Here is a 27,166-nt window from a genome sequence, read left to right on the forward strand (position 1 = left end):
AGGCTCATGTGCTTCTGGACTGTGAATTTGTCCCGGAGCCGAGCAGCAGGCACAGTCTCCTTCATTTCAGGTTCCATCCTCTTATCCTACCCTCTCTTGGTGTAAGGATATACAAGGGCCCGCTTCCTTACACAAGGTGCCCACCTCCCAGGACTTGTCACCACCTGCGTTTCTATACTTACTTTCTCTTGTGGAACTGCTTGTAGTTGACAGGATGAATGGGATGTATGACCCGCTTCAACACGACGGCTCCTTCATGTTCACATCGGAGTCTGTGGGCGAGGGACACCCGGGTGAGTATACAGAACCTGACATTTTGGAGCTCCCTCAGAAGGGTTGCATCCATCCACACAGATCTGCAGTTTTTTGCATCTGCAACAGAATCAGTGTTATGTGAAGGAAGAAGACATGTCATGTACCACACAAGAGAATGTCAAATGTCAAACAAACGGACGCGAAAAGGTCGAAGCAGTTGCACTCTGCCCTTTTCTTAGATTTTGTACTTGTGGAATGTGTGGTTCCCTGCCTGGAGATTACTGGGTGCATGTGGACATGGCCACACACACATCATGGAGGTACGCATGGCAGTGAAGTGCACTTTGTGTGGACGACATTATAGTACACATACCACTGACACTTTTATCTGTCATTGATTTACAGCATAAATACAGTATATTGCATTTATCTCAGTCTCCGAGAGCATTCCACTGTATAGATTTTGATGGACTTGCCTTACACTGGAGTCCATGCACGCTACAGTTACAGTATGCATGCACCCAAACCAAGGCTATTCTTAGGACTGTAGCTACTGCAAACTCAAATAATACTCTGATGGAAGGCCTGAAACCAGAGCAGTAACTGAGAAGATGAGATCTTCGAAATGTGAAGTAAAACGACAGGCAACAAAGCAACGTAGTAATGAATTGAAAAGAATGCGAGTTATGTACAGGTAAAACACAAATCCCAGCACCCACAGTCGATGTGAGTAACTGCGTATAGCTCCCTTTGACAGCACAGTAATCTGTTTTCCAGATAAGATATGTGACCAGATCAGTGATGCTGTGCTGGATGCACACCTGAAACAGGACCCAGATGCCAAGGTGGCCTGTGGTGAGTAACAATAAGTGGAGGGCAGCGGAGCGGTTTGCATACAATAATAATGGACCTTACAACCCACTGGGGGGGATTCCGTCTTCAGCTTCATCCAGTAGTTAAGGGTTAAGTATCTTGTTCAGGGACACCTACTGTAGACACAGGACCAGGACCAGGAATCAAACCTGAGACCTGTTGCTTCCCAGTGTCTGTTTTCAAAGTTATCTGGCCACCACAGGAATGTATTGAAAATCTATGTAGTATTTGCTTAATGCTCTAGCAACTAAACTACGTATAGTACTGTATAGGTACAGTAGTAGGCTAGATAAATCTACTACTTCACCAAGATTATTAAGTCTTTTTGCATCAAAACCAATCTTTGCCTCACGAATTATCATAGGATCTGAAAGTGGGCATGATGGGGGGGGGGGGGGGGGGGTGACATCTCACATTAAGGCCTCCTTTGAAGACATTACAAAAACATAGCCAATCAGTTCTTCCTTGCCCCTTTCTTCAAAGTTATGGGATTACAATAATCTGTTCTACATTAATCTGTTCTGAAGTTGCAGTATGCTCTTTTTTTGAAAAGCCATGTTCCAGCCTATCAATGTTAAACGTTAATCACTTCTTAGGCTACTTCTTGTCCCATGATAAACCTTTCCACCGACACACAAACAAAAAGACTTCATACATTTTGCTAACAGACGTACAAGCAAAAAGATTTAATGGGACAGGGGAAACATGACCCCCATTCAACTTCACTGCTACAGATAAAAGCTTCATGCTTCATGTTTGCAAAATAAAATAACTTCATAACATGTTCTAAGTACAATCACTAGAAACGTATGTGCTGTAGAAGATGGTTCACATTTATACACGTTGCGTTGCGATGCTACACATGAGTTTGTAGATCTGCTATATCTTTTTTTTTAATGGGACAATCTGCATTGTGAGTACTTTCTACTTTTGGCACTTTAAGTACATTTTGATGCCAATACCTTTGTACTTTTACTCAAGTGCATTTTGAATTCCGGACTATTACTTGTAACAGAGTATAGTTCTACACTGCAGTATTGATACTTTTACTTAATTAAAACAACTGAGCACTTTTTCCACCACTGCATAACATTGATTGTTATGTTTGGGCGAAACAGAGACGGTGTGTAAGACAGGCATGGTGTTGCTGTGTGGTGAGATCACATCACGGGCCCACGTGGATTACCAGACGGTGGTGAGGGAGACCATCCGTGACATCGGCTACGACAACTCCGAAAAAGGTGCCGTTTTAGAATCTCAGCCTTATTTGTTTTGTTGGTTTTGGTTTTTCTTTGGTCTTTCTTTCAGAGCTGGCATTTTCCAACATTTTGTCAGTCACATCTGCACACCTGTAGTAGATATGGTCCTGTTCTAAATTACAGCAAGTAGTGGACAATTAATTTGAAACAAGTGTCTCTCCACAGATTATATTATTTGTCTAATATATGAATATATTTATATAATCAAAATAAGTAGCCTACCGGTATGTTATGTTTCTGAGGTTAAATTGGGTATGTGATTCAGCAAACCTCACAGGCAGTGAGTGACCCAGTCATAATGCTGTTCTTAAGCTAAGGCTTTGCGTCCTTTGTGACACTTGGAGGGAATCGTATTGCTTGGCTAGTAGACAGCAACTGCCTGAGGGGGAAATGTACTTTGGCTGTTATCTATACAATACTGTATGTGATTAGCCAGTGTGTCACTGTGTCGTAGTACTGTACTGGCCAAGGTACTGTAGGACAGGCAATGCCGATACCATACATGAAAACAACATCAATAGCACTGTTATATTGCCAAGATTTACCAAATGAACGAGCCAAGTCTTGCTGTTGGTGATCAAAGCACCCCAGAAGCAATGTTTCAAAGCATATTGGATTTTTCTCTGTGAATGAAGATACGAAGCAGTTACCTTTCAGTATTTCCCAAAAGATGAGTAAGAGATTAAAATATATTATGTGTATGAATATTCAAAAGCATCATACTATCTTCAGGGCAAGGGCAACACATCCCCTCCCGATAGAAAATGCAGCCCCTGAAAGCTAGTTATTAATTACTCTTTATACTTTATTTTCAGAATGCTCAAATCATTGTGAATGATACAGATATTTCTCCAGTGATATTAAATAAAAAAATCACACCCGTGTGAAGTGAGGGGCGCTCTTTTATCATTATATATCATCATACATAATCTCATGAACAACTGAATTCATGTGATTGGTTGGTCATGTGATTTGCTCGTCTACATATGATGTAAATCTTCCCTTCATTGTCAATGGCATTTAATGTTTGTGTTTAAACAAATTTACGTCATATTTGAGGCACATATGACCTAATATATCCTTTCATTGTCAATGGCAAATATGAGACGTTTGGGGACAAAAGCTGTACATATTGTATATTTTTCACTGAGTTTACCATACTGTCCAGGTTGTCAGAGTGAACATTCTGTTTTATGCAAAAATCTCTCTCTCTCTCTCTCTCTCTCTCTCTCTCTCTCTCTCTCTCTCTCTCTCTCTCTCTCTCTCCAGGATTTGATTATAAGACCTGCAATGTGCTGGTGGCTCTGGAACAGCAGTCCCCTGATATAGCCCAGGGGGTTCATGTTGACAGAGATGAGAATGACATTGGTGCAGGCGACCAGGTAGTCACACAACCTTTTCACCTGCATGCCCCTCCTATTTCAGACAAGTCACGTTGTTATGATGATGTTATTCAGGACAACGCCACAGGGGCGTATCAAGAGTTGCTACAGTCCAACAGGCAGACTTTCATCTCTGAACATGGAAATCACGTTTACATATCTAGATATGTAAACGACCAGGCCCTCCTAGGGGGCATTATGCATACAATGCAAAAACAGCACGGTTGTTTGTTTTGGTGTTGAATAGTGGCACCAACCGTGTCAAATAGCACTGCAATGTCCTGAACGTAATAATGTTGTCAATGCTGAGCTGTTACCTCTCCACATCCACAGGGCCTGATGTTTGGCTACGCTACAGATGAGACAGAGGAGTGCATGCCCCTCACCATTGTCCTCGCCCACAAACTCAACGCCAAGATGGCCGAACTGAGGCGGAACGGGACGATCCCTTGGCTACGCCCAGACTCCAAGACACAGGTACGATCATGATACACCTGTACTGCCTCTGAAACAACTGCATATTAGCAGACCTAATTCTTATTTGTAAAAAAAAAAATCACACCCGTGTGAAGTGAGGGGCGCTAATATATTAAAGTCTAACTCATGTTGCTATGATATGGTGATGTAATGGTGATTAAACTCTCTTTATTGTTAATGGCATTTAATGTTTGTGTTAGTGACTAAACAAACATTAAACCTGTATATAGGAGGGGCTAGCGCCCTTCAAAAATAAACACCATAAATACAGTTCAATACAGTATACCTCTGATTATTCTGCATTCTCCTGCAGTGCCTTTCATATGAAACCACACGTCAAGTCACATTTATTTGTATATGCGATATACATTACATCAAGTGAAATTGAATATCTGCCAGCTGTAGTCGTCATGAGTATTACTTTACACCACGAGTTAGGGGTGTAGAGAGGCCTGCATACCGACAGAAACCAGAAAATGCTGGCCGAAGACTTTGTGAGAGGAACTTCCTCAAAACTCTCCACCCACCAACCACCACAGTCTCCCATAATGGTTAATCAAGCTGTATTGGTCCCCCTGTGCCCTGAGTCCACTACTCTGTCACTTCACAACATATTGCTCTGACCTGAAAACAGATTTCTCTCTATGGAAGCAGACACCCCTAGGTGCTATTTGGAGGTTCTTCTGTTGAACAGCAGCCAAGTCAAACGTGCCACATGTCATCTTGGCACGAGTCTAGGCCATGTCCCTAAACCCGCCTGTGAAAATGTGTTGAAAATGTTTATACATTTCAAAGTCTAAACACAACAGGGTCCTTAACCTAATGGCACTTTTCCACTGGAATGGTATAGGTATACCCGTTTTCCATTGGGCAAAAAGTGGTATCTACAGTAGGACCTTTTTTTGTATCGCCCCCATCGAGTTCCAAGCAAACTTCTTCTGCTCAAGCATGAGGACCCAGCAGGAGTTGATATTATAAATGGCCCGTCGGCCTGGATGTACAGTAGGCCTACTTTTAAACCGTACGTACGGAACAGTTCTGGCACTAGTAAAAATGCTTAAAAACGAAATAACAAAAAGGAAAATTATGTACCTGCTGTAAAGTACTAGTACTCACTTTTAGCTCAAAAAAAGGTCTTCCTGGCTTCATATCTAACCACCTCCGTTTCTCTGTCCAGCTCACACTGCTCTTATTTATTCATTTACTTTCCTCTGCCATTCTCTGTTAGGTGACAGTTCATTATACCCAGGAAGATGGTGCTGTGATCCCCAAGAGGGTACACACCGTGGTGGTCTCAACGCAGCATGACGACTACATAAGTCTGGACGAGCAGAAGCAGGTGCTGAAGGAGAAAGTCATTATGGCCGTGGTTCCGCCCAAGTACCTGGATGAGAACACCGTCTACCACCTGCAGCCCAGCGGGCGCTTTGTCATCGGCGGACCCCAGGTAAAAAAGGTCTCCCTCCACATGGAATGGCTTTTCGAAAAAGGAATGGGGCAACGCTTTCAGACATGATAATATCATGTCTGAAAGTGTTGCCCGTGAAAAGGTTACTGTTCTAGGACTAGGATCTATTAAAGATCCTAGTCCTAGAACAGTGGTTTTTAGATCCTATTCCTAGAACAGTGGTTCCTAACCTCTTCATCAGAATCAGAGCTTTGACTGGGAGATTTATTATACAGTGTGCTGACTTCGTTTTTGTAAATGGCTGTTTTTAAAGGGACGCTGTCCTGATATTTGGCTCCTTCTACTGGTGGTTAGAGAGAAGTGTCAGGGAAAAACGCCACACATGTTTACTTACTTGTTTGTGAAAATCTGTGTTGTTTTCTGGCAGGGTGATGCTGGTGTGACTGGTAGAAAGATAATCGTGGACACATATGGGGGCTGGGGGGCGCACGGTGGGGGGGCCTTCTCTGGGAAAGACTGCACCAAGGTGGACCGTTCGGCTGCCTATGCTGCCCGCTGGGTGGCCAAGTCTCTGGTCAAGGCCAACCTTTGCAGGAGAGTGCTGGTGCAGGTAGGCCTACAAGAAGGACTTAGTACTCAGTAGGTTACTATAACAATACATTTGATTTACATAGCACCTACAACATCATCCATATAGAGTAGTATTGAAAGATGCAATATAAATCTATATAAAAAAACATGAATTTGTGTACTGTGAGAGCCTTACAACAGCTTAAGCCCAACAATATCAGTTGTTTATTGTTAATTATTGTTATTGTGCAAGGAAATTTTGTGTTTGGTATTAATTCACTGGGGTTGCTTTTCCATGTTTGTGTGCTTCACTTTTTACTTGGACCATATATTGCGAGCTATTCTAGGAAAATCTATGGAATTCTTCTTATTTAGGTCAACACGTCCACCTCTGTTATTTGTCACTCTTACAAGAATTGAGATGTGCAAACCGTGGGTGCCTCAGTCATACATTATCAGGTAAAAATACTGTAGGTATATACAGTACTAGATCTGTGAAACAATGGGCACTTCCACTAAACTTGGGATGGGTGCTCTGCCATGAAAAGATATGCTTTAAGCCAGGTTTAAAATGACCACAGTAATTACCAAACTTTACTCAAAAACAAAAAAATATTACGACTTCAGCTCAGGTTCACCATTTTAAAATGTTCACTTCACCACTTTTCAAACCTATCTTCATATAATTGGTCCTCACTAATAGGATATAGGATACTAAATAGGATAAAATAGCACCATATTTTTCTACTCGGTCTGTGTATCATAGGAGGGCTGTGGGCAGTTCAAGTCCTCCAGTGACATCATCGATGGGGAATCCAAGCTAATAGAAACTGCAGGCTTTCTATTCCTGAAAAGTTGCAATGCGAAAATGGAAGCCATCGTTCGATAAAAATCGAAATATTCTTAAAACAAATATCGTTAAACAAAACCCTAACCCTAACCCGCGTCTGGCAAACACAATTATCGCATGCTGCGGTGGTGGAGGTTGGTAGTGGTATGGTATTGGTAGTTAGCATGCATACTACTGTACAGTTGCTAAATGCAGGCATTGGTAAAGTGGGCTCAACTGCAGAACTGCTATTCTGCCCTTCACCTGAGTACCCACATGTGCTGCCTCTTGTATCTATCTGTGTTCAGGTGGCTTACGCGATCGGAGTGGCCCATCCTCTGTCCATCTCTCTGTTCACCTACGGCTCGTCCCAGATGAGTGAAAAAGAGCTGCTTCACATCGTCAACAAAAACTTTGACCTCAGGCCTGGGGTCATCATTAGGTGACTGATGCGCGGATACTCTTGTGTTGTGGATTCATATGCATTCCCATTTTCTCTAGTATGCAAATTGTTAGATGCCGTACAAGTTGATTAACCCCATGAACCCTCGTGTCCCTTTTACTGGGGCAAACATTCGGCATAAATTGCAAGCTCGCAACATGATGCGCTGCGAGCTTGTAGATATTTTTACCAAGACATGCCTGTAGGCATTTTTGTCAAGAGATTTAGTGTAGAGGGGGGAAAAAGGAGTGGACGAAGTATAGTCCCCCAGCTGGAGACACCAGTCAACCAAGTAGTAGACTATATTGGGGTTTAAGTGGTTTATATTTTGTTACATACTGTAATAACTGTTGATGGATTTCGTTGCAGAGATCTGGATCTGAAGAGGCCAATCTACCAGAAGACAGCCTGCTATGGTCACTTTGGTAGAAAGGACTTCCCCTGGGAGATCCCCAAGAACCTCAACCTCTAGTCTTTGTGTCTTATCGGTGTTGACTGTGAATACGGGCTGTCCCTTTATACTGTGTGTGGTGAGTGCGAGACAAAAGCTACATATGTAGCTGTTTTGGTGCTCTGTGTGTGTGTGTGTGTGTGTGTGTGTGTGTGTGTGTGTATATGTACGTGCGTGCGTGTGATGAGCGTCAAACAAGCTACACACAGTAGATGGCTATCCTCATGCTGCAGTAACCCAGTAAGAGTGAGGGGGCGACAGTGGAAGTGGGAGGTATGATGGATCGCAATGGGGCGCAACCTCCCAGACAAATCAGTCATAAGGACGGACTGCGTCGGGGACGACATAGTGCCTTGTTAATGACATAATAACTGTGAACATTGGCAAAGAGGCCTACATGTGATTATGTTTTAACAGAATACAGTGTAGAAACCGGCACGTGCAGTTTGATACGTGCACGTCTTAATTTTCCAGTGCAGCTTTCCCAGGTTGTTTTAAAAGCTTTAGCAATAAGTGAGACAGTTTAAATAGTTCAGAATGTTGTAGGTAGATACCACTGTGCTTACCTGTTAAAACACTACCTTGCATTATTAAGCCAATGACCAAATCGGGATAACCCTGTATTTCTAACAGAGTTATTAGAACCAGAACCACTACAGTGTCTTAACGGTTTAACAAAAACCTGTATCTGGTCTGTTTAATGTTTTTTTTTCCATTTCAGCTGGATATCTACACTACGGTATTAAATGTTATTTCAAAGTCAATTCATCAAAGGGAGAAACTGAGGAAAAATGTGCGTCATGTGCAGTCATATCATTCCTTTCCTAAAAGCTGGTCACATTGAGTCCATTACCCACCATTTGTCAACAGAGCTAGAAGAAAATGTAAATATCCTTTATGAACAATAAAACATTGTAAAAAGCGAACACAGTATATTTCTCCATTCTCTTGAAAATATGTGGCCTGGTCCAGCAAAACACAAATGGCAAACAAATGTCTTAACATAATTTTGCCTTTATGTCAGACAGCATAGAGTTATTAACTTTCCTCGTAGGAGAACAGATCAGATACAGCACAGATTCACTCCTCTAGTTTGGTCAGAGTTAAGCAGCAGAGGAGATTTCTTTCACCAAAAGGCTGTTATAAGTTTGCTCACTTCTTCTTAGCACAGGAATGGAAGTTAAACAGCAAAATATACAGTAGAACTAAGGTAAAAGCTGAGACAACTACTTGGGTCTCAAATTGAGAGACTGCCTTAATTTTGATACATATAATATACATCATAACATTGAAACATCGGCCCTTGGTTATAAAACTATGTCAGCATATAATTTCTTCCATCAGAACAAGCAACGTAGGGTGCTCACTGCTAAGGGGTAAAACAACGAACTTTTGAGTGTAGGAAGCCAGATGGGGAGGGAGTCCTTTGTTGCTGCACTAGTGACTCCTGCAGGTTGCTCGAGTGTACCTCTCACTGCTCTCAGCAAATCTGGGAATTGGCATAATGGCTAAATTGGGAGAAGAAAATAAAGAAAAAGCAGCATATTGTAACATACAGTACATAACTTTTAAGAAAATATTTATATGAAGTAAATAACTCTTGGCACATAACTACTCCTTGTAATTAGGTATGATTGATCTTTCCCTTTTTAAGGCACAAAATGATACAACGGTATTTGGAATTTCCTGAGAAAAAGCAAATGTGTGTCTTTGGGCGTGTCTGAGTCCAAGCTTTAGAACAAATGCCAACTTTGAACCTTTGACATTCTGCTGTATAATGAAATACCCTAAAGGTACTGATATGCTAGTTTAGTCCACAATTCAAAAATGATTGCTGTGTTCGCCGAACAGTTGAAAAAACATCACTTTTGTTGTGACAGTATAAATTTGATGAAAAGGATCAACAAAGTATAGGCGACGGCGTGTGTGTGTGCGCGCACACGCACATTATCATTCATATACTGCCATTATTAGTTGTCTTACAAAAGGCACTAGTAACAAACGACAATGTGTGCGATGTGTTTCCATGCTTGCCTGTGTTATTACAGAACAGCATAATCACATAGCATCACATGGAATTCTTGGATCATTATGAAGGCTTACAACAGCCTTGTGCCATAGTTGTGTACAATACTTAGGTGCCCTGAATCAATATAGAGGACATACTGTAGTGTATCAGCTTAACCATTTTACACCTGCCGTCCATATTTTGATTCCAGGGACCGTTAAACATTTTCCAAAAACAGCAAAAGTAGCATATCTCCAATTTGGCCTCGTAGATCAGCAACAGTATTTTCATCCATTTTTGAGTGACTCCATTGTACAACAAAGTGGTTAATACTCATTAACCACTGTGTCAGCTCCTCTATCCTCAAGATGGCCTGCGATTGGTCTCGTTTTTGTCCATCAATCACTCTCTAGTGGACACATGGTTGGTCAGAGGCAATGTGCCTGGTGGTTAGGTTAGCTCACAGAATAGCCAAATTGTCCGGCTGACAGGGGTTTGGCCCTCCCCCAACATCCGCCTTGTGGTCAGAGCTGGAGAAGACGGGGCCCCCGCCGCCTCCTCTGGACAACACCATCAGCGTGTCCCCGGACATGTCCCCAAACTCAAACGCAAAGGTCCCGTAGAAGAGCATGATGAGCATGCAGAAGATCCACTCGAAGATGGCCGAGGTGTGCTGCAGCGAGACGCTGTCCTGGACAAAGAAAACTCCGCCTGGGGAGGGAGGGAGTTAAGGACAACAACAGATAATAACCACACACACAGACGAGAGATAGATACAGTACATTCTGTACTCACACACACACACACACACACACACACACACACACACACACACACACACACACACACGCACACACACACACACAAAAATACTTGACGCAACATGTCTTTCTCCAGCAGGGGTCAACGCAACACATAATAACCAACACGCAATTGAAGGCCATTGCTTGTTGTCAATTTATGATCAAAGAATTGTTACAATCAAGATTGTGCAATCCATAGTCATTAGTCACGATCATCACTTGCTACTTTATTGATGTTGTAATTGCAACCGTAACCGTATTGTTCATTCCTGACCGACACTAGTAAATGCAGAGGGCAAATTCTTCCGATTCCAATCCCAACATCAGTCTTGTGGAAGACTTCAGTTTGCCATTTGAAGGAAGGATACTAAGCACCAGGGCGATGAGGGCGAGCAGGGACATCCCCAGGCGAAGGTGTCCAACGAGGTACTCCTCCTGGGTCTTGGCCAGCCTGTAGGTCAGGGCTGACTGAACGCACACAAACAGGATGCTGGTGGGGAAGGCCACTCCGGCTCCAACGTAGTGCAGCACCTTGGCGTAATCCACCTATAGGGCACAGAATTGTCTTCAATTAAACAAAGACAAAACGGAACTGATTTTGGAGCCAAGGGAGTGTAATCGCTCGGCTTCAATTGGTAATGTCCAAACTTGTCCATGCACACTCTCACTCTCTCTCTCTCTCTCTCTAATCTTCAAGTTTACATTGTCTGGTAAGAGGTAACCCTTACTCATTTTGGTTGTACCCTACTGTACATTTTCCTCTCAATTTTTCTTTTTGTAAAACAGAAAGGTTAGGAAAGGTGCCGCATGCAGCCACGCGCACACACACACACACACACACACACACACACACACACACGATAACCTCTGCTATTCAGCTGACACTAGGTCTAGTAACTGTAGGAGGAGTGAACTGTAGGAGTCACACACAGATGTTCCGTCTCACTAATGACAGAGAAGAAGCAAAAAGAACATCTTTGTTCTGCTGTGCTTCATGCATACAGTACATCACCAGTCATTGCAAAATAGAGGCGAATTATCAACTTTAGTGACCTCAGCCCATAGTTATGAAACCTTGTGGAATGGGTGCTAATGGGGGTTACAAGACGTCCTTTAAAGGCAGGATTCGGAAGAGGTGACCCACATGTAAAAAAAACAGAACAGAACTATCATATACATCTCCGCTTCACAGAATATAGATAGCTACAATTTAGCCATCCACTAGGCCTAGGGCATTGATCAATTAATCTACCGGTAATTCGCAAGCTACTGTATAATTACGTTTTGTTATAATTACATAAATTAATTAAATTGATGTTTGATTAACTGTTACACCCCTTCACCCAGCACACTAATACCGCTTCTATCAGCATCTCATTCATGAATTCTTCAAGAAGTTTTATTCAATTTCCGGACTTCCGTTTCGGAAACACAGTCAGACAACACTGGCCTTGAGTTTGTCTGTTTATTGCGTCAGCAGAACACTTGGTGTCAAGGTGTATTTATATGCATTAGTCTGTGCCGTGTTTACTTACAGACAGACATGCACAGAGGGTCTCGTTATGTAAGAGGGAGCTACTGTAGTGTAGTAGCCCCTTCCTGCTACCACAGGGAGGAGCCCCTGTCAACCAGTTAGGAGCAAGCAGGAAGAGGACAGAGGCTGGAATTGTAGTTCAAGTGTGTGTGTGTGTGTGTGTGTGCACACGTGGTTGAAGGAGTAGATAAATGGTGGGACAACCCCCTACAGCTGTAGGATTGTTTACTTGATGAGATCCAGGCGTGTGCAGACAGACCGGGAGGAATCTGAGCCGCCACACTGCTGCTGCGCACGCACACACGCACGCACGCACGCACGCACGCACGCACGCACGCACGCACGCACACACAATTCTAGCCTTCCTGATCTGTCGGCAGGCTCACCCAAACCCATTCAACTGATTCAGAATGCCTGGTCTTCAACCTTGCACAATGTTCACATTTCCCCCCTTTTCCATTCCCTTGTTCCATTCCTTGTACTCTATTCAAAACACTGGTGATGGCTGGCTACAAGAAATCAAGGGCATGATCCACACCTTCAAACCCTTGGTGCAGATTTGTTTGGTAGTGGTATGGTGTTTATATTATATTCCGGGCGGAGTTCAGAACGAGACGGCCACCCAGAGGAAATATTCTCGACGTGACCTCCTCTAAATGGTATTGAGAGCTAGCCAGAACACAGTGACACCCGGTCGAAATGCTGAACCTCTTGTTTACAAGACCTTGCTACTGCTGTCAGACCAATTCCAAGCAGAACATCAAGGAAGATTTGCTTGGAAGCCCCACAAAGAGTCACAAGAAAAAAGAGGCAAAACTGGATCCAAGATGACCAGTTCCACCAGCAGGACCATATGTAGGACTGAAAGGATGCTTTCATCATGTTTTCATTTGAAGCTATCGTGAACAAAAATCCCACACAATACCCTTTCTCAGCAGCATCAGTTTTAATTAAGGGCCCAAGCCCAAAGGTATAATGGTCTGTTCTTCTTCTTCTTCTTCTTCCACCAACAATTGCAGTTTTGCCTTAACCGTGCAGTCGGTTTTCCTGAAACTTGCCAATATCAGATGACCCACTATTTAGACTTTTTAATAATTTCTTGTCAGCGCTCCAGGCCAAACCATGGCTGTCTGTCTGTCTTACTGACTGTATGGGGTAGGAACAGCTGCAACACTGAGCACTATAACTGCAGCCAGCCAGCGGTGTTGTTGAGCAGTCTGCACCGTTCAGTTCACATGGGTGTGATTTTTCTTATTGCTTGGCCCCGTCTTATCGCTGCTTGCAGCTATATTTCAAATGGTAATAACCTATTGTTTTATTTCAAAGACACTGCAACAGATTGGAGTGCTGTTCCCAGTTTTGCAGGTACATGTTTGCACTGCAGCAGAGATATACCATCCAAAGGGAGAAGATTTTTTTCCCCTGCCCTCTAACATTCTTCCACTCAGAGATTATGATTTAATGACGACATCTCTGCATTGTACCAAATTTGAAACTACTGTAAATCATCTAATAGCATGGGTGGTGGCTTTAAAAAAGCACATATAAACCGGCCATCCAATACAAGCGTCCTCTTGTTTTGTTTTTTAAGTGGGCGATTAAGGCGGTTGATACGAAGATGTAGGCTATAGAAATTGACATTTGATACAGAGTATCTAAATCAAAAGCCGTATTGCGAGTATCCATTATGTTACTGCACGTGCGTCCAGGGAAGCCACGTGCTGCTGTTTACATTCCGTGCATTACTGCCTGCGACAAAGCAGGAAGGCACGTGCAGGGGGGGGTGCCCCTTTCCCCCCCAAATAATAGCAGGCTGTAAAAAAAACGGATCACAGATCACGATGATCTGTGACCCTTATCAATATTATATAATTGAATGTTTACATTGTAATGAGAACATATTGCTTATTTTACTGTCCAATGACATTGGCCAAGTTATTGTGGAACATCTTGCTCCATTACAGGCGGGAGGGTGCAGTTGAAAATGGCAACTTCAGGGTGAGGAGGATACTCAGTGTACATAACCACACATGGAAAGCCTCTGTCTTACCTGGAAGTTTCCCACCATGATGAGTCCTGCAGCACAGATCCAGCCCATGGAGAGGCCTGCCGTGTTCAGAACACAGTTCTGGTGCTTCTCTATGACGTGGGCATAGCGCAGCAAGCCAATCAGCATCACTGGATCGACAGGTGAAAGGAGAGAGAGAGAGAGAGAGAGAGAGAGAGAGAGAGAGAGAGAGTGCAATATTCTGTCAATCGTTTGCTACATCGTCAAGCACATTGGCCAATGGCCATCCTCAATGTGTTTTCCTCCAGGAATTGTGACTACACTGGCTTTAAGTGTATTTTGGAGTGGTACTCCTCTGCACTTTTCCCTTGTGTCTAAAAGATTCGGCGGTTCCCATTGTCACCAATTTCTGTTACGGATGAATGAATCACTCAGTCAGTAACAAGTACACCAAAAAGGACATACTCAACATCAACATCAACATCAAACAGCAGTGAGATCAGCAGTCCTCATCCCCATTTACTCCCTTGCTTGAAACCCCCAGTATAGGATGGATGGATGGATTTTTATGACAGAAGAGCATGGCTGTGGCAAAAACGTGGCAGGATGATGTTGCAGGGAACTGAGAAGTGACTGTTTACCAAACAGGCGCATCAAACTTTGGAGCAGCTTCTCAAAACACTTCCAAGAGCAGCATGCCATTCTCCCACAACTCTTAAAGTGATGGACAAGCTGTTCACATCTAGCGAGAATCCGTGTTCTAGTGTTCACATTGTCAATACAGCAAAAAAAAGGAACGCTGGCCAATTTCGGAATCACTGCAGGTCTACTTTGTGGTCTGCGGGGTTCCGACCATTATCATTCTTTTAGTCTCAGCTAGCGCCACATCTCGGAGTAAAACAAACTGTATCACAAGCGCTGTATAAACTAAGCATTGTTTGTGAGGGTGGGAAATAAGAGAGGGAGACCTTTGAAGTCACAGGGGAAATTTCCAAGGATTCTCATGTGTGCACACCTCAAATGCTTCAAGAAAGTACAACACACAAAATCAGTGTTTGGAAACAAATATGGAGGCTTCATGTCTAGATTTCAATAAATGTGACCTTGTACTTGTGTTGACATCTGACCTTTATCCTGAATTAACAGCAGGTCAACCAGGAATTGATGACACCACTCCGTGTTTGCTACAATGCTCAGGGTCAAAACTATAAATTTCACATACTTTTCTTCAAGTTGCCAAATTACTTCCCAATGAAAAATGAGTACATGATAATGCTTGACAAATAGATAAACGTTTTAATAGGATGGAATGAATAGATATTTCAAATGAACTATCTGTGTATTACACTATAAACATTGCCTGGATCTGTTTGAAATAATGTCTTGGTTGTTTGAACACACTCACTGGGTGTTAACAGCAAAGTTGTGAGGTAAGTGACGCACACAGAAAGCAACTCAAGAGAGACAGGTTAATGGACTTAAATGTTCTCAAGTTTCCTCTGAAAACCTATAACAAACAGGTGTACCCTGGTGAGATGTACCATACTCGGCGCTCACATGGAATGAATGACAAACAACAGATACATGCACAGTAAGTGATACTTCAGAGTTCAGACACACTGCTAACCTCAATTCTGCAGTGGACAGTTCAATGTTTTAAAACACCACCAAATCACTTTGTAAGTCGCTCTGGATAAGAGTCTGATAAATGCATAAATTGTAAACCTCTTCTTTTTTTTCCACTGTTTGTTGGGTGATTGTTGTACGTGATCGCCAGCTGCTCCATTCAACCCCAGTTCCTCTGAACCTCTACATGACAATGTCAGAAAGCACTGTTCAAACAAACCAAATTATCCATGGGGGGCATTAAGTGTGTACTGCACCATAATACTGTTATGTAATTATCACTTTGATGAAACCTGTGTCTCTGACCACGGTAAGGAACAGGTTTAAATGACAAAAGATTTGCAACCCTGATCGTACCATTTTGGGAATACATACAATTGAAAATGGCAGAATATGTGCAAAAGGTGAGGGTAATATAACCCATTTTCATACACATAATACCCTATTCAATAGTGTATATGTGTATGAAAATGGGTTCTATAAATAGAGTCTATTGCATTGTTAAATGCCAATAGCCTAACCATAGGGCCATACCTAATGCATACATACATAATGCATACCATATTTATTTGTGCTGAATACTAAATTCCGGCAATGCTTGAAAGAGTTTTGTAAAGTGAATTTTAAATAAATAAAAACCTAACCAACAGACAGACCCTGGATCAACACAGCGGTTTTGTCGTTTTGGCACAAATGGACCTTTCCTGAGAGCCAGCAGGCTCTGCAGTACTTTACCCATGTGGTCAGTCAGCCAGGCTGTTGCTTTTAGTTCATGGGAGGCACACATAAGGGTGCATTTAAGAAGAAAAAAAGTTGAAAGGAAGCCCGGCAGTGGATTATGTGGAACACAGGGACCTGGCGGCAACCACTGACACAGCTGGAAAAACAAGGCTGAAGTCTTAAATGCACACATTCAACCAGGAACAGCACCAGACATGGCGATGGCACCGTAGGACTAGGTGCATGTACTATAGAGCAGTGGTTCCCAAAGTGGGGGGGTCCTTGAGGGAGTTCCAGGGGTCCCCAGCTAAATGATAGTTATGAACCAAATGGACCCTTATGGGTCTGTAACTCTGAGTGTACAAATGCAACTAAATGGACGGCTCCATTTGGTTCCATTTGTACACTCTCAGAGGTAAATTACCTTTGATTTTACAATATTGGGGTCCCAGTGAAAGAAAATGCCATTAAATGGGGGGCCGTAGGCTAATTCAGGTCAAACCGGGGGCCCTTGAAATGAAAATGGTTGATAGAGAGACATTATTGCACTTCCCAAACATATTGCAGCTATAACCCACATTGCACTTGCCCCTCATGTTTGTTAATCACCAAGCATTTCCCCAGGTGGAACTAGTTGGCTGAGTGGCCATCTCTGCTAAACAGGAAACAGTATTCAACAATAAAATCATGACTGCAAAATACAACTGTGAAAGTTAATAAAGTGCCAATATGCTGTGCAACATAAGTAACAGAGTGGTACTCTGTTACAACAATGGTAGTCGTGCTCAGGGCTGGGAAAATTGGAGCTCTGAAATGATACCAGAAATTCCAAACTAGAAGTTCGAGAACTTGCCACCTGTCCTGCATATGTTGGGTTAATAAGAATATGTGTACTTACCTATAAAGGATCCAGTACTGCATATGAGGCTGAAAAAGCAACTCTCGGGGGGCAGTGTTCCACACTTACTGCAATGGAAACAAGAGAGCAGGGAATAGAAAATCATAAAATCAGTGTGTAATGTGGAACATCTTGATGGTTTAATGGATTTATGGGAATACGGAATAAGCCATATTATTATTTGATCAGTGGTCTTCCAGTGGTACTGTACTGGCTGAGGATGTGGGGCACATTTGCGCTTATACTACCCTATTCCCTTAGGTGGAAAAGGGGCCTGATATAGCTCACGCTACTGCTAATATATACTTTGTCATACAGCCTTGTTAAGATGTTGCTCAACAGAAAACCCCCAAAACATCCCTCCACTGTATACAATATAACATAGCAGAAATGCCTTAAAATAAGTTTCATGGAAAGACAACAGTTAGTTGTTCTTGTGGCACTAAATAAAGTCCAGGAAATGTTTCCCTGGGGAGGAGTTTGGCAGGGACGCCACCTTAAACAGATGAGTGCTGGGAACCTTCTCTTGAGAAAGGCCAATGAAAACGTGACCACTCAGCTGGATCTCAAATGCAAACCATAACATGCATGAGCAATTTCTTTTTTTTTAAAGATTTGTTTTTGGCTGTTGTGCCTTTATTGATAGTTACAGTGAAGACAGACAGGAAAGAGGGAGAGAGAGAGAAGGGGAGAGACATGCAGCAAGGTCGTCATGAACGGGACTCGAACACACAACATGTTGTCAGGCCAGAGCCTATATGTGGCATGCGCCTGGACCACTAGGCCAGCGGGCACATGCATGAGCAATTTTAACCCATTTAGTGTATGATACAATGATTCTCCTGTGCATAATTAGTTAACACATACAGTACACAAACAAGCATGCAGACGTGCTCGGGACTGCCCAGTGGTCCGACATCTCACAAGCTTGAGGTTAGAGTTTAGCCGTTAGGCTTAGTTAGAGTTAGGGACATGGCATTTTGTATGGCATTTTGGACAGGCTGCCATTCACTGTTTTGTAAACGTTTTTCACATTGAAGAAGGCATTTATTGTTTACATAACAGCCCCTCAGTGTGGTGACATGTCAAAGACATTTCAAGGATTCTCGAGAAACAAAACAAAGGCCCCTCTTCCTGTTGGGGTGAATGGGTCATATCCTCTCTCAGCAGGGCGGTCTACTAGTCAGGACAAGTCAAGTTTGGGCATATCTCACATTATCCATATATTTGTGCTTACTTCATATTCAGGGTATGGGAAGATAGTGTCCAGAGCAGGAATTCCATTAAGACCATGAAGGCCACGGCCACCGTTTTCGCTATGATATGCCCTGCGGCCACAGCCTTCATACCCTGTGCAGCTGCCCCAGTGCCACATGGCTGATTTCACCGTTTTCTCCTCTGCCTCTTGTCAATATGATTTTAGACACCAGTGTATTTGTTGAGATTCTGAATTCTTAATGGAGAATGACAAGTGAAAAACTGTGCACATAATAACCAAAGGAGCGGGGTTCAATTCTGAGCCTGGTATGAAGGACACATGATGGTGTCCTCGACCGTCTGTGTGTGAATAAAAGAACAGAATGCTGAACTAGACAGCACCAATATGGCACAGTGGAAAAAGAACAAACTACCGTGAGGTTTGTGCTGACAGGCTTGTGTAAATTGTTTCAATATGTGAAAGATTTAGATAGCATGTACAGTACCAGGGCAGGAATTCCATAGCCACTGTGCCCCTACAGTGTGACCGGTTTTGTGAAATAAACTTTTTATTTGTTTATTTATTTCATATATTTATTTTTGAGTGACGCTATACCGCTACAACAACTGACTTTGTGTGTATGTTAAGTCCAAAAACCCCAATCCCAATTGCCATTCAAGTCTATGACATATCTACAAATGTGGGCAAGGTTTCAGCCTGATCAAAGCCCCATCGACATTGATCATAAAATAAAAGTGACATATTTCAAAACATATGTGAAAAACACATGCAGACAGAAAGACACATATATACAAACAGTCAGAGCCTCTTCTAGATGGATAGACTCGTTGCACATCGTAAAAATACAATTATTCCTTACACTCGAATTCAACTCATTATTTTTGTGGACTGAAAATCATTGTTTTATTCGATTGCCTTGCTGCCCTGGCAGAAAAAACACCAAAGGCCAAGCTACCTTGCCCCTAAATTGAGGAAATTCCAGGCTTAGTCGGGTCTGCTGTCAATTTCAAGAGAAATGGGAAATAGACCAGGCAAAATTACTTTTTGTCTGCGAGTGTATGCTCCCAAAATGCTTCATGTGTAACAGTTAATCACTGTATCCAACTTTCTAACCGACAGTTTGGTCCAAATGAAATCCATAATTTCATGGGATTTCCGCAATCAAGGTGGATGCAGCAAAATGTGAAAGCAATGGGGGAACGGCATGCACAGCTGTGAACAGCTTCCCAACGTGCATAGCACATTTAGTGATATAATGCAATAATAAGAAATACAGGTCGGATACTAAAGTACTGAAGATACCTCAGTCAGTAAGAGAAACTATTGTTCCCATTGCTTCAAGTAAAACCAATGTGACCGTTAGGGTTAGGGTATAGGGTACAGTATAGTAACAATAAATTAAAGTAAAAATAGAAACATCAAAGTTAATTTACCTCTGAGTCAGTTAACACTGAGGAAACACTGCAGTGGCATAGTATGAAGTCTTAACTTTGACACAAACCTGATCAGCGGTACATTGTCCAGCGTACAGCATAATACAGGACCCCTCTGTAATGGAAGCTGCTCCTCACAAGACTCATTATAATGCCTATAAGGACGGACGCACACGCACACACACACACACACGCGCACACACAGTTTTTGGAATGAGGTTTACGGGGACAAATTGGTTACTTTGAGCTCTACACAGACCATCTGGCACATTTAGTGACTTCTCTGTGTACTACAAAGTGCTACAAAACTCTCATGTTTACCCTCATTTGAGGCTACATTTTGACTCCCTACGCCTACGCACTAAATGCCTCCTCTGTATCGCAGCATGCATTTCTATAACAGAGTTCAGCCAAAGCAAACACACTCACTTAGTAAAACTCTGTTAATGTGTCAGCATTAGAATCCTGCACCTAACACATCATGGCTCTTATTTGACTTAAAGGACAGTAGTAAATTGACCTGAAATGTTTCCGTGTCTTTCTTCCTTTTCTAAGCTATAGTACTGTATCATACCTATACTTTTTTATATTCTATTATGGAGATGACAAAGATACCATTCTTCAGTACAGTTGAATAAATAACCATTGCTTTGAATTAGTATACATTATAACATCCTGACTGTGGCTGCAGAAATGGAACAGGGATGTGATGTGAGGTAAGGGAGGTCAAAATCAGAAAACTCGGCGCAGGTGTCTGAGTGATGGAGACATCTCCTGATAAGAGTCCAACTGATAGCTTTGGCACACTGCATGTATTAGGGAGCTTCCTTTCTATGACATCGCCAAAACATTCGTATAAATTGTTTTGGCTTCTGCTTACTTGGGTCTCTATTGGGGTGGGTCTGTGGATAGGAGGAGACTTGGATTGATGAGACTAGCAGGTGATTTTAATCCATGTTTACTTTTCACATACCAATTAACACATGAATCAATTCATTCCCTTACTGAATGTAAATGCTTTCCTTGCATGTTACTATTCCCCTCTCATTTAAACCGCACTCTGTTTGCATTCCTTACTACTAGAACATCTCAATTTACAGTATTCCAAATCTCTATCCCTCCCTCCCTCCCTCGCACTCTTTCTCTCTCAGCTCGTTTCTCTCTTTGTCAGTTTAACATTTCTGCGTCCACCGTCCATCCATGCCACTTTTCTTAATGCCTACTCCCCATCTTCAACCTCTCCCTCCAGTCACCCCCCCCCCCCTCCTTTCCCTCTCACTTGTGTGGTGCCTCACTGTATTGACTGGGGAGCTGCCCAGGAAGTCTAGCAAGGGGCTGTGTTGTTGTAGGCTGAGAAAAGATGGACTATACCACTGCCACAATTTGCCTCTCTCCCTGAATCAGTGTTGAACAAACATACCGCCTGGGAAAAAGTTGTTTTTCTGCCTTTTCTCGAACCTTTGCTGTGTGGAGATGAATAATTCATTGTAATCAGTTAGTGGGTTTTTACGGACAGGCAAGATTCCTAGAATCCTAAATTCTTTTGATGAGTTTGATCCACCTGGCTGAAAATCACCCCATCAAACTGAGCAGATTTAATGTACCTGATTTGATCAGTTTTAAGCTTCATGAATTACTTCCAATATTTAGATTAAGCAGTGTATGAAAATGTAAAAGATTGCTATGGTGTTTAACTGATGATGGTGTTCCACTGATTATGTTTCTCATATTCCCAATTCAATTTGTATTCATTAATATAGTTATAGCCAGAAATTAATGAAGGCACTGCAAATATGGAAAACAGACTTCTTGGGAGTTTGGTTCACTGTTAGAACTAAGTATACATCCAGTCAGTCTCCTATACATCCAGTCAGTCTCCTATTCATTGACAGTACTCCATTATTGCACATTGTCTGAATGGCAGCAATGATTAGTCTTGGCTCTGATTTTTATATTGTCAGTAGTGAAAGCAGAAGTGGCCAGGTGTCAGAAGACCGTCACACAGCATAACACATTATAAGAACTAGAACAAGTGCCCAACGTTCTGACACATTTGGGGCAGAGGTTAGTTGTTCAAGGCATCAAGGGAGTATGTGTGCAGAGTTTGGCATCGGCCGGGACAACAGTGCTGGAGATTAGCTGTACACGGACGGAAGGACATTTATATATTAAAAATGAACAATATTACAATACTGACAGAAAGCATAGAATACATACCAGTTATTCACAGGGCAGACATGTTGGTTGTATAGGGCCATGGCGTATCTGACAAGATAACAGAACAGAATCATTAATTCAAGAGCTTAACAGTTATCTCACGTGCCAGATAGAATCACGGGTGACAATTTGATGTGTATAACTATGGTATAGCACATTGCAGTTACACCCACCAGTATAGAACTAACAATATTTGTTTACTGAGTGTTGTGTGCTCAACAAAACATTGTTATAATATACTAAGCTAAGCTGCAAGGCAGGTTATGCAGGTAGAGGGACTACTGTTTCAGTCACTGATCAATGGTCTGTTTGAATTCTGAAAGCATTGTCACTTGAGGTTTTCACGAGAGCAGTTAATGTGATTGATCCCAGGCCAGGCTCTGTGTGGCAGTCTTTCACATCCCACATACGAGTACACACACTCATCATCTAAGCTAAGTCCGCTGGCAGGGTGTGATTGCAACCGTATGCTCCACCTACGAGTCTAGAATAAGTCAAGTAAGTCATGAAGCAGTTGAAGGTGCACTCCAGGACTTCCGGTAGGAGTGGCTAAACACATGGCCGCTTGACTTTTCAGCTCTCTCCGGTAAAATGCATAAATCTCTCTAAAAACGAATTTAAATGTTGTAATTGCAAATCTCCTTTTGGAATGAACGAGAGGAGACACACAAGGAGTCATACAGTGAAAAATATACGGGAAAAAACCACCGAATTCAACGAAATGGGCGAAGCAGGACACGCTGCTGGCAACGAGGGAGCAACAGGTGACTTACTCCAGAAGGCCCTCGAAAACATCACCAAAGAAATAAGAGACTTTAAAAAGGACCTGACCAGCGAGATAACCTCTTTTAAAGAAGATTTAAAAAAATAACTGATGGCAGACCTTAAAGACCTCAGACAAGATGTATCGAAGAGATTTGAGGACACCGCAAAAGAAGCCCAGAAGCAAGACGCAAGAGTCGCCGAGGCAGAGGCCCGTATCGAAGAGATGGAAAGGTGGAACGGCGAAGTAAAAGAAGCTCTGCTCTGTTCTCTGGAACAACAGCGAGTTCTGCAAGAATCCCTGGTTGAATTAGAAGGAAGAGCAAGGAGGAACAACATGCGTGTCTATAATTTAGTCGAGGATAGTGAAAAAGACAGTACTGTCCAGGAGTTTATTGGCAAGTTGCTGATTTCAGAACTCTCCCTCCCACCAGACACCGACCTACAGATTCAGAGGGCTCACAGATCCTTAGCCCGGAAACGAGGACCAGAGTTTCCACCGAGATCCATCGTGATAAACTTTCTTCAGTTCAGTACCAAGGAGATGATCCTCGGGAAAGCATGGCAAACAAAGATTGAAGTCGCAGATAAACGCCTATATTTTGACCATGATTACCCAAATGCGGTGATGCTGAAGAGACGAGAATATCGCGGAATCAAAGCGGCTTTGCTGAAAAAGGGAATAAAGTTCCAATCACCGGGCGCCATGATTTGCATCAAATGGGTCGAAGGTGCACTCCAGGATTTAATGGACGGCTTCACCCATTTTCAACCCGTCTTCATATAATTGGTCCTCGTTAATTCTCATGATAATATTAATATGGTACCATTTTTATCTTGCCCCTCTGTTTGAACTACGGAAAACTTCCATAAATGCATGTCTGAAAGTGGCCCAGATTAGAGCATAATTGTAATCATAAGTAATAGTGACTACCAATTCTATAAAGATAGGTTGAATATTAAATGGGTGAAGTCGTCCTTTAATAAATAAAATGTTATCTTAAACAACCTTTATGGTAGAGTTGCAGACAGTATGTCAATAAAATATAGCTAGCAAATCTACAGTGGTTGGTGCTTGGAGGTGATACTCTTCCATTGAGAAATGTAATCCCTGGTGTTGAAGAATAGACTGCCTGATTGATAAAGACAAACAATGTGCTGATGTTGGTCAATGTACAAAAGCTGGACCTTCAAACATGTGATGCATAGCTATTGATCACCGGTGATGATTGATAATGCGGAACCATTCAGGTCAAGTCTATTGATTTGCCCTCATGTGAACGAAAATAGGTTGTGTTTTCACTTCTGTGAACAGACATGCCTCTGAAAACCAATCAAATCTATTCAGGGTTGGCTATGCGACATGTTGGTAACTAGAGTTAAAATGCAACTACTGAGCAATTTTACAGACGGATAGATTACCAACAGACAGTAATGTCCAATCTATATGTAAAATCTACTATGTTAAACTCCACTTTAACACGTCACTGTTACCCAAGTCCCAAGACAACCGCTTCCAGTTTAAAGCATTTCCTCAGTGGCCATTTAAGGAAAGCTTCACTGGGTAGCCACGCTATATATTCTACAGGTATGCCTGTACATAATAACAGGTATTGAGGCATGTGCAGCCATAAACTGGCCTGCATAACAAATCAACTGGGGGATTTTAGCCCATTTCTTGTGTGAAAATAATTATGTCTAGTGGCCACTTCCCAAAGGTTGGGATTATTCTTTAGTGTTGAGAAGTATCAGACAGTGTCACCCGTCACCTCAGTCACACAATTGGACATGAGAGTGAAAAAGAATAGGATGGAAGGGGGAGGAGAGGAAAGAATTTATTGGTTAAAAGAGAAAGAGAGATGCAGCCAAGCATACTAGGAACCAGGTGAAAGGAATGGAGTAAAAAAAACAAATAGGTCAAAGTGGAAAGAACTGCCCCTGCAAATCAGGAAGTTCCCAACTCATGGCAGAAATGCCCCCACACATCCACGTAGGCTGAAGCGATTATAATGTCATATTTTTAACTACATACTTCCCTATTCTGGGCTGAACAGTCTACAAAAATCCAGATGCAGATCTACACAACACTTAGCATATTTTCGGCTAAGAGATTTGGTGTCGAGGGAAAAGTAGACCCCTGGCCTGGGGGACACTGGTCAATGATGAAAAATCAACCCGTCCCTAACCCTCCCCCACCCCGGTCTGAATAAGACGTAAAAGCAAAATGGTGTGACTGTGAATATGGTCAATGGACTGATTGGACTTGACATCCCAATAGATTCCAAGAATGCCTCTGTTTTCTCAGCTCAAAGGGGAAGGGGGGGTTTATGTAAACAGTCTCTCACTCAGTACGTTTCCAGGTGAGCAGATGACACTCCTATATATTCAGTGAGACAACCAGATGAGAGGAAAGCAGTTCAAACATGCATTATCCTCTCCAAGATAGATGAGGGAGAAAACAGTCTTTGAACCAACACAACACACTGTAATCCTCTGCTGCTCTGAGCTTTAAATATTGACTGTGTAAAGTACAGTATGTTGTATAACAGCGAAAGAAAGTATCGTACTGCATTGTATTCACTTTTTGTCTTGTTTTTATTTCATTTGTTGTCTATTTGTATGTCTGATTCTTAAAATTTGAAAAAGAAATCAACATTGAGTAAAAAAAAAAGAATGTGTATCTAGTCTACAATTCATAATACTTTATGACACTGATACTACAGCATTAAAAAATCTCCCTCTTTTTTCCCCAAATAGTTTCACTATAGGAAAAACGTTGCAATAATTGTAAAAGAGACTCAGTCTCAATGTGTTGTTACTGGTTAAATAAAATAAAAATAATTTAAGATCGCTGAGTAACTGTTGGAAATAGCCGGGACTTAAAATTACTTTACTTCTGTGAGTTGAAGTCAGGTAAAAGTCAACTTAAAGGGTGCAGGTGTCTGTCTTTGGGCTTGGGGCTGTGCATTCCACCTGATCACAGGCATGCAGTCCTCTGGCCCAACACCAGCACATCCCAGCTGGTGGGAGGGGGAGTAAACCATAAACTTGACTGTTGCTCTCTCCGTTCCTCTTCCTCTGTCTTATCTTATTATTACTATAGGCGCATCCGCAATCTATCTTATTGCCTCCCCTTCATAGGAAATAAATAATAGTTTTTTTTTTTTCACCTTTCCTATTTTGTGTCTGGGGTGTCAGGCCCAGATTGGACAGTCTGGCGATTCTGGCATATGCAGGAGGGCTGGCCAGTCATGGTGCCAGGGCTGAGCCAAAACAATAAGAAAGAGTAATAAAAAACCGTCTTTGGGCCAGTGAAGACCACAAATGCCAGGGCTGATTTCCTGTCCCAGTCCGTGCCCGTGGGGTGTTCACATACAGCTTTACCTGCTGTCAGAGATATTTCTTGTAATACTGCAGTGTTAAAATATCCCCCCTATGAGTCAACCCACCACCTGCTGACCAACAGATGCTGTATTTCTCTTGCTCATTTCCACAATAAAAGCACTCTCTATTTCAAGTTGTTGTAATGCTAACAGGCCAAAGTTATTGCGTTGTGCTTGGAAGGAAATAGCTGTGTGAAACTGTGAATAAACATTCATAGCCACTGCTAGTTAGGAAAAGGAATTTTAGACTGTACTCCTGCACAACTTTACAGAATAGCAATACATTACTTGTTTCTCCTCAAACGTATCAATGTGCACAGAATAGCATCTTCACTGTTAGAGGTAGTAGAGACCATGAGAGACCAATGAGACCATCTGTTTAAATTCTTGAATTATAGCCATGGTTAGTTTAAGCAAAATGTCTGATTATACTCATTTGCGTGCCACTGTTACAGACCGAAGATAGTTGATCTACAAGCTCAGACAATGTTGCGCTGTAATTGCGTTGTGAGCTCGCAGATCGTCTATCAGGATTTAGGAGTAGTGGGCAGCCCCGGATACCAACTCAAGCAGGCCTCATTCACACCTAAAAGACACCCGTCTTGTCCG

At 42.3% G+C, this 27,166-nt stretch overlaps 2 protein-coding genes across 4 annotated transcripts in view; one reads left to right on the plus strand and one right to left on the minus strand.

The window, feature by feature from the left end:
• Positions 1 to 8,872, plus strand: LOC308333417 (S-adenosylmethionine synthase-like; the record flags this gene model as incomplete). 3 transcript variants are annotated; one of them, XR_013965802.1, is made up of 10 exons in its annotated part: positions 1 to 293; positions 1,033 to 1,110; positions 2,247 to 2,369; positions 3,657 to 3,769; positions 4,103 to 4,246; positions 5,475 to 5,693; positions 6,082 to 6,264; positions 7,362 to 7,495; positions 7,865 to 8,025; positions 8,668 to 8,872. XR_013965802.1 is itself a non-coding variant. In XM_080789812.1 (9 exons), the coding sequence occupies exons 1-9, from the start codon at positions 215 to 217 to the stop codon at positions 7,965 to 7,967; spliced, it is 1,176 nt and encodes a 391-aa protein (XP_080645938.1). In that variant the 5' UTR covers positions 1 to 214. The 3 variants fall into 3 exon arrangements, 2 of the variants coding, with proteins under 2 accessions (XP_080645938.1, XP_080645939.1); XM_080789812.1 differs by having other exon boundaries at positions 7,865 to 8,872; XM_080789813.1 differs by lacking the exons at positions 7,865 to 8,025; positions 8,668 to 8,872 and having other exon boundaries at positions 7,362 to 7,499.
• The window catches only part of LOC308333418 (transmembrane protein 150A-like), a 20,041-nt gene continuing 1,701 nt past the window's right edge, over positions 8,827 to 27,166 (minus strand). Inside the window, exons 4-9 of the mRNA XM_080789814.1 lie at positions 22,413 to 22,460; positions 20,264 to 20,350; positions 17,544 to 17,611; positions 14,342 to 14,469; positions 11,126 to 11,303; positions 8,827 to 10,665 (exon numbers count right to left, since the gene is read on the minus strand). Coding sequence (XP_080645940.1) covers positions 10,415 to 10,665; positions 11,126 to 11,303; positions 14,342 to 14,469; positions 17,544 to 17,611; positions 20,264 to 20,350; positions 22,413 to 22,460 — 760 coding nt within the window. The 3' untranslated portion in view covers positions 8,827 to 10,414. The remainder of the gene's footprint in view (positions 10,666 to 11,125; positions 11,304 to 14,341; positions 14,470 to 17,543; positions 17,612 to 20,263; positions 20,351 to 22,412; positions 22,461 to 27,166) is intronic.

This window comes from Protomyctophum bolini (assembly GCF_963924005.1).
Source record: "Protomyctophum bolini genome assembly, chromosome: 18".
In the NCBI taxonomy this organism is placed as follows: domain Eukaryota; kingdom Metazoa; phylum Chordata; class Actinopteri; order Myctophiformes; family Myctophidae; genus Protomyctophum; species Protomyctophum bolini.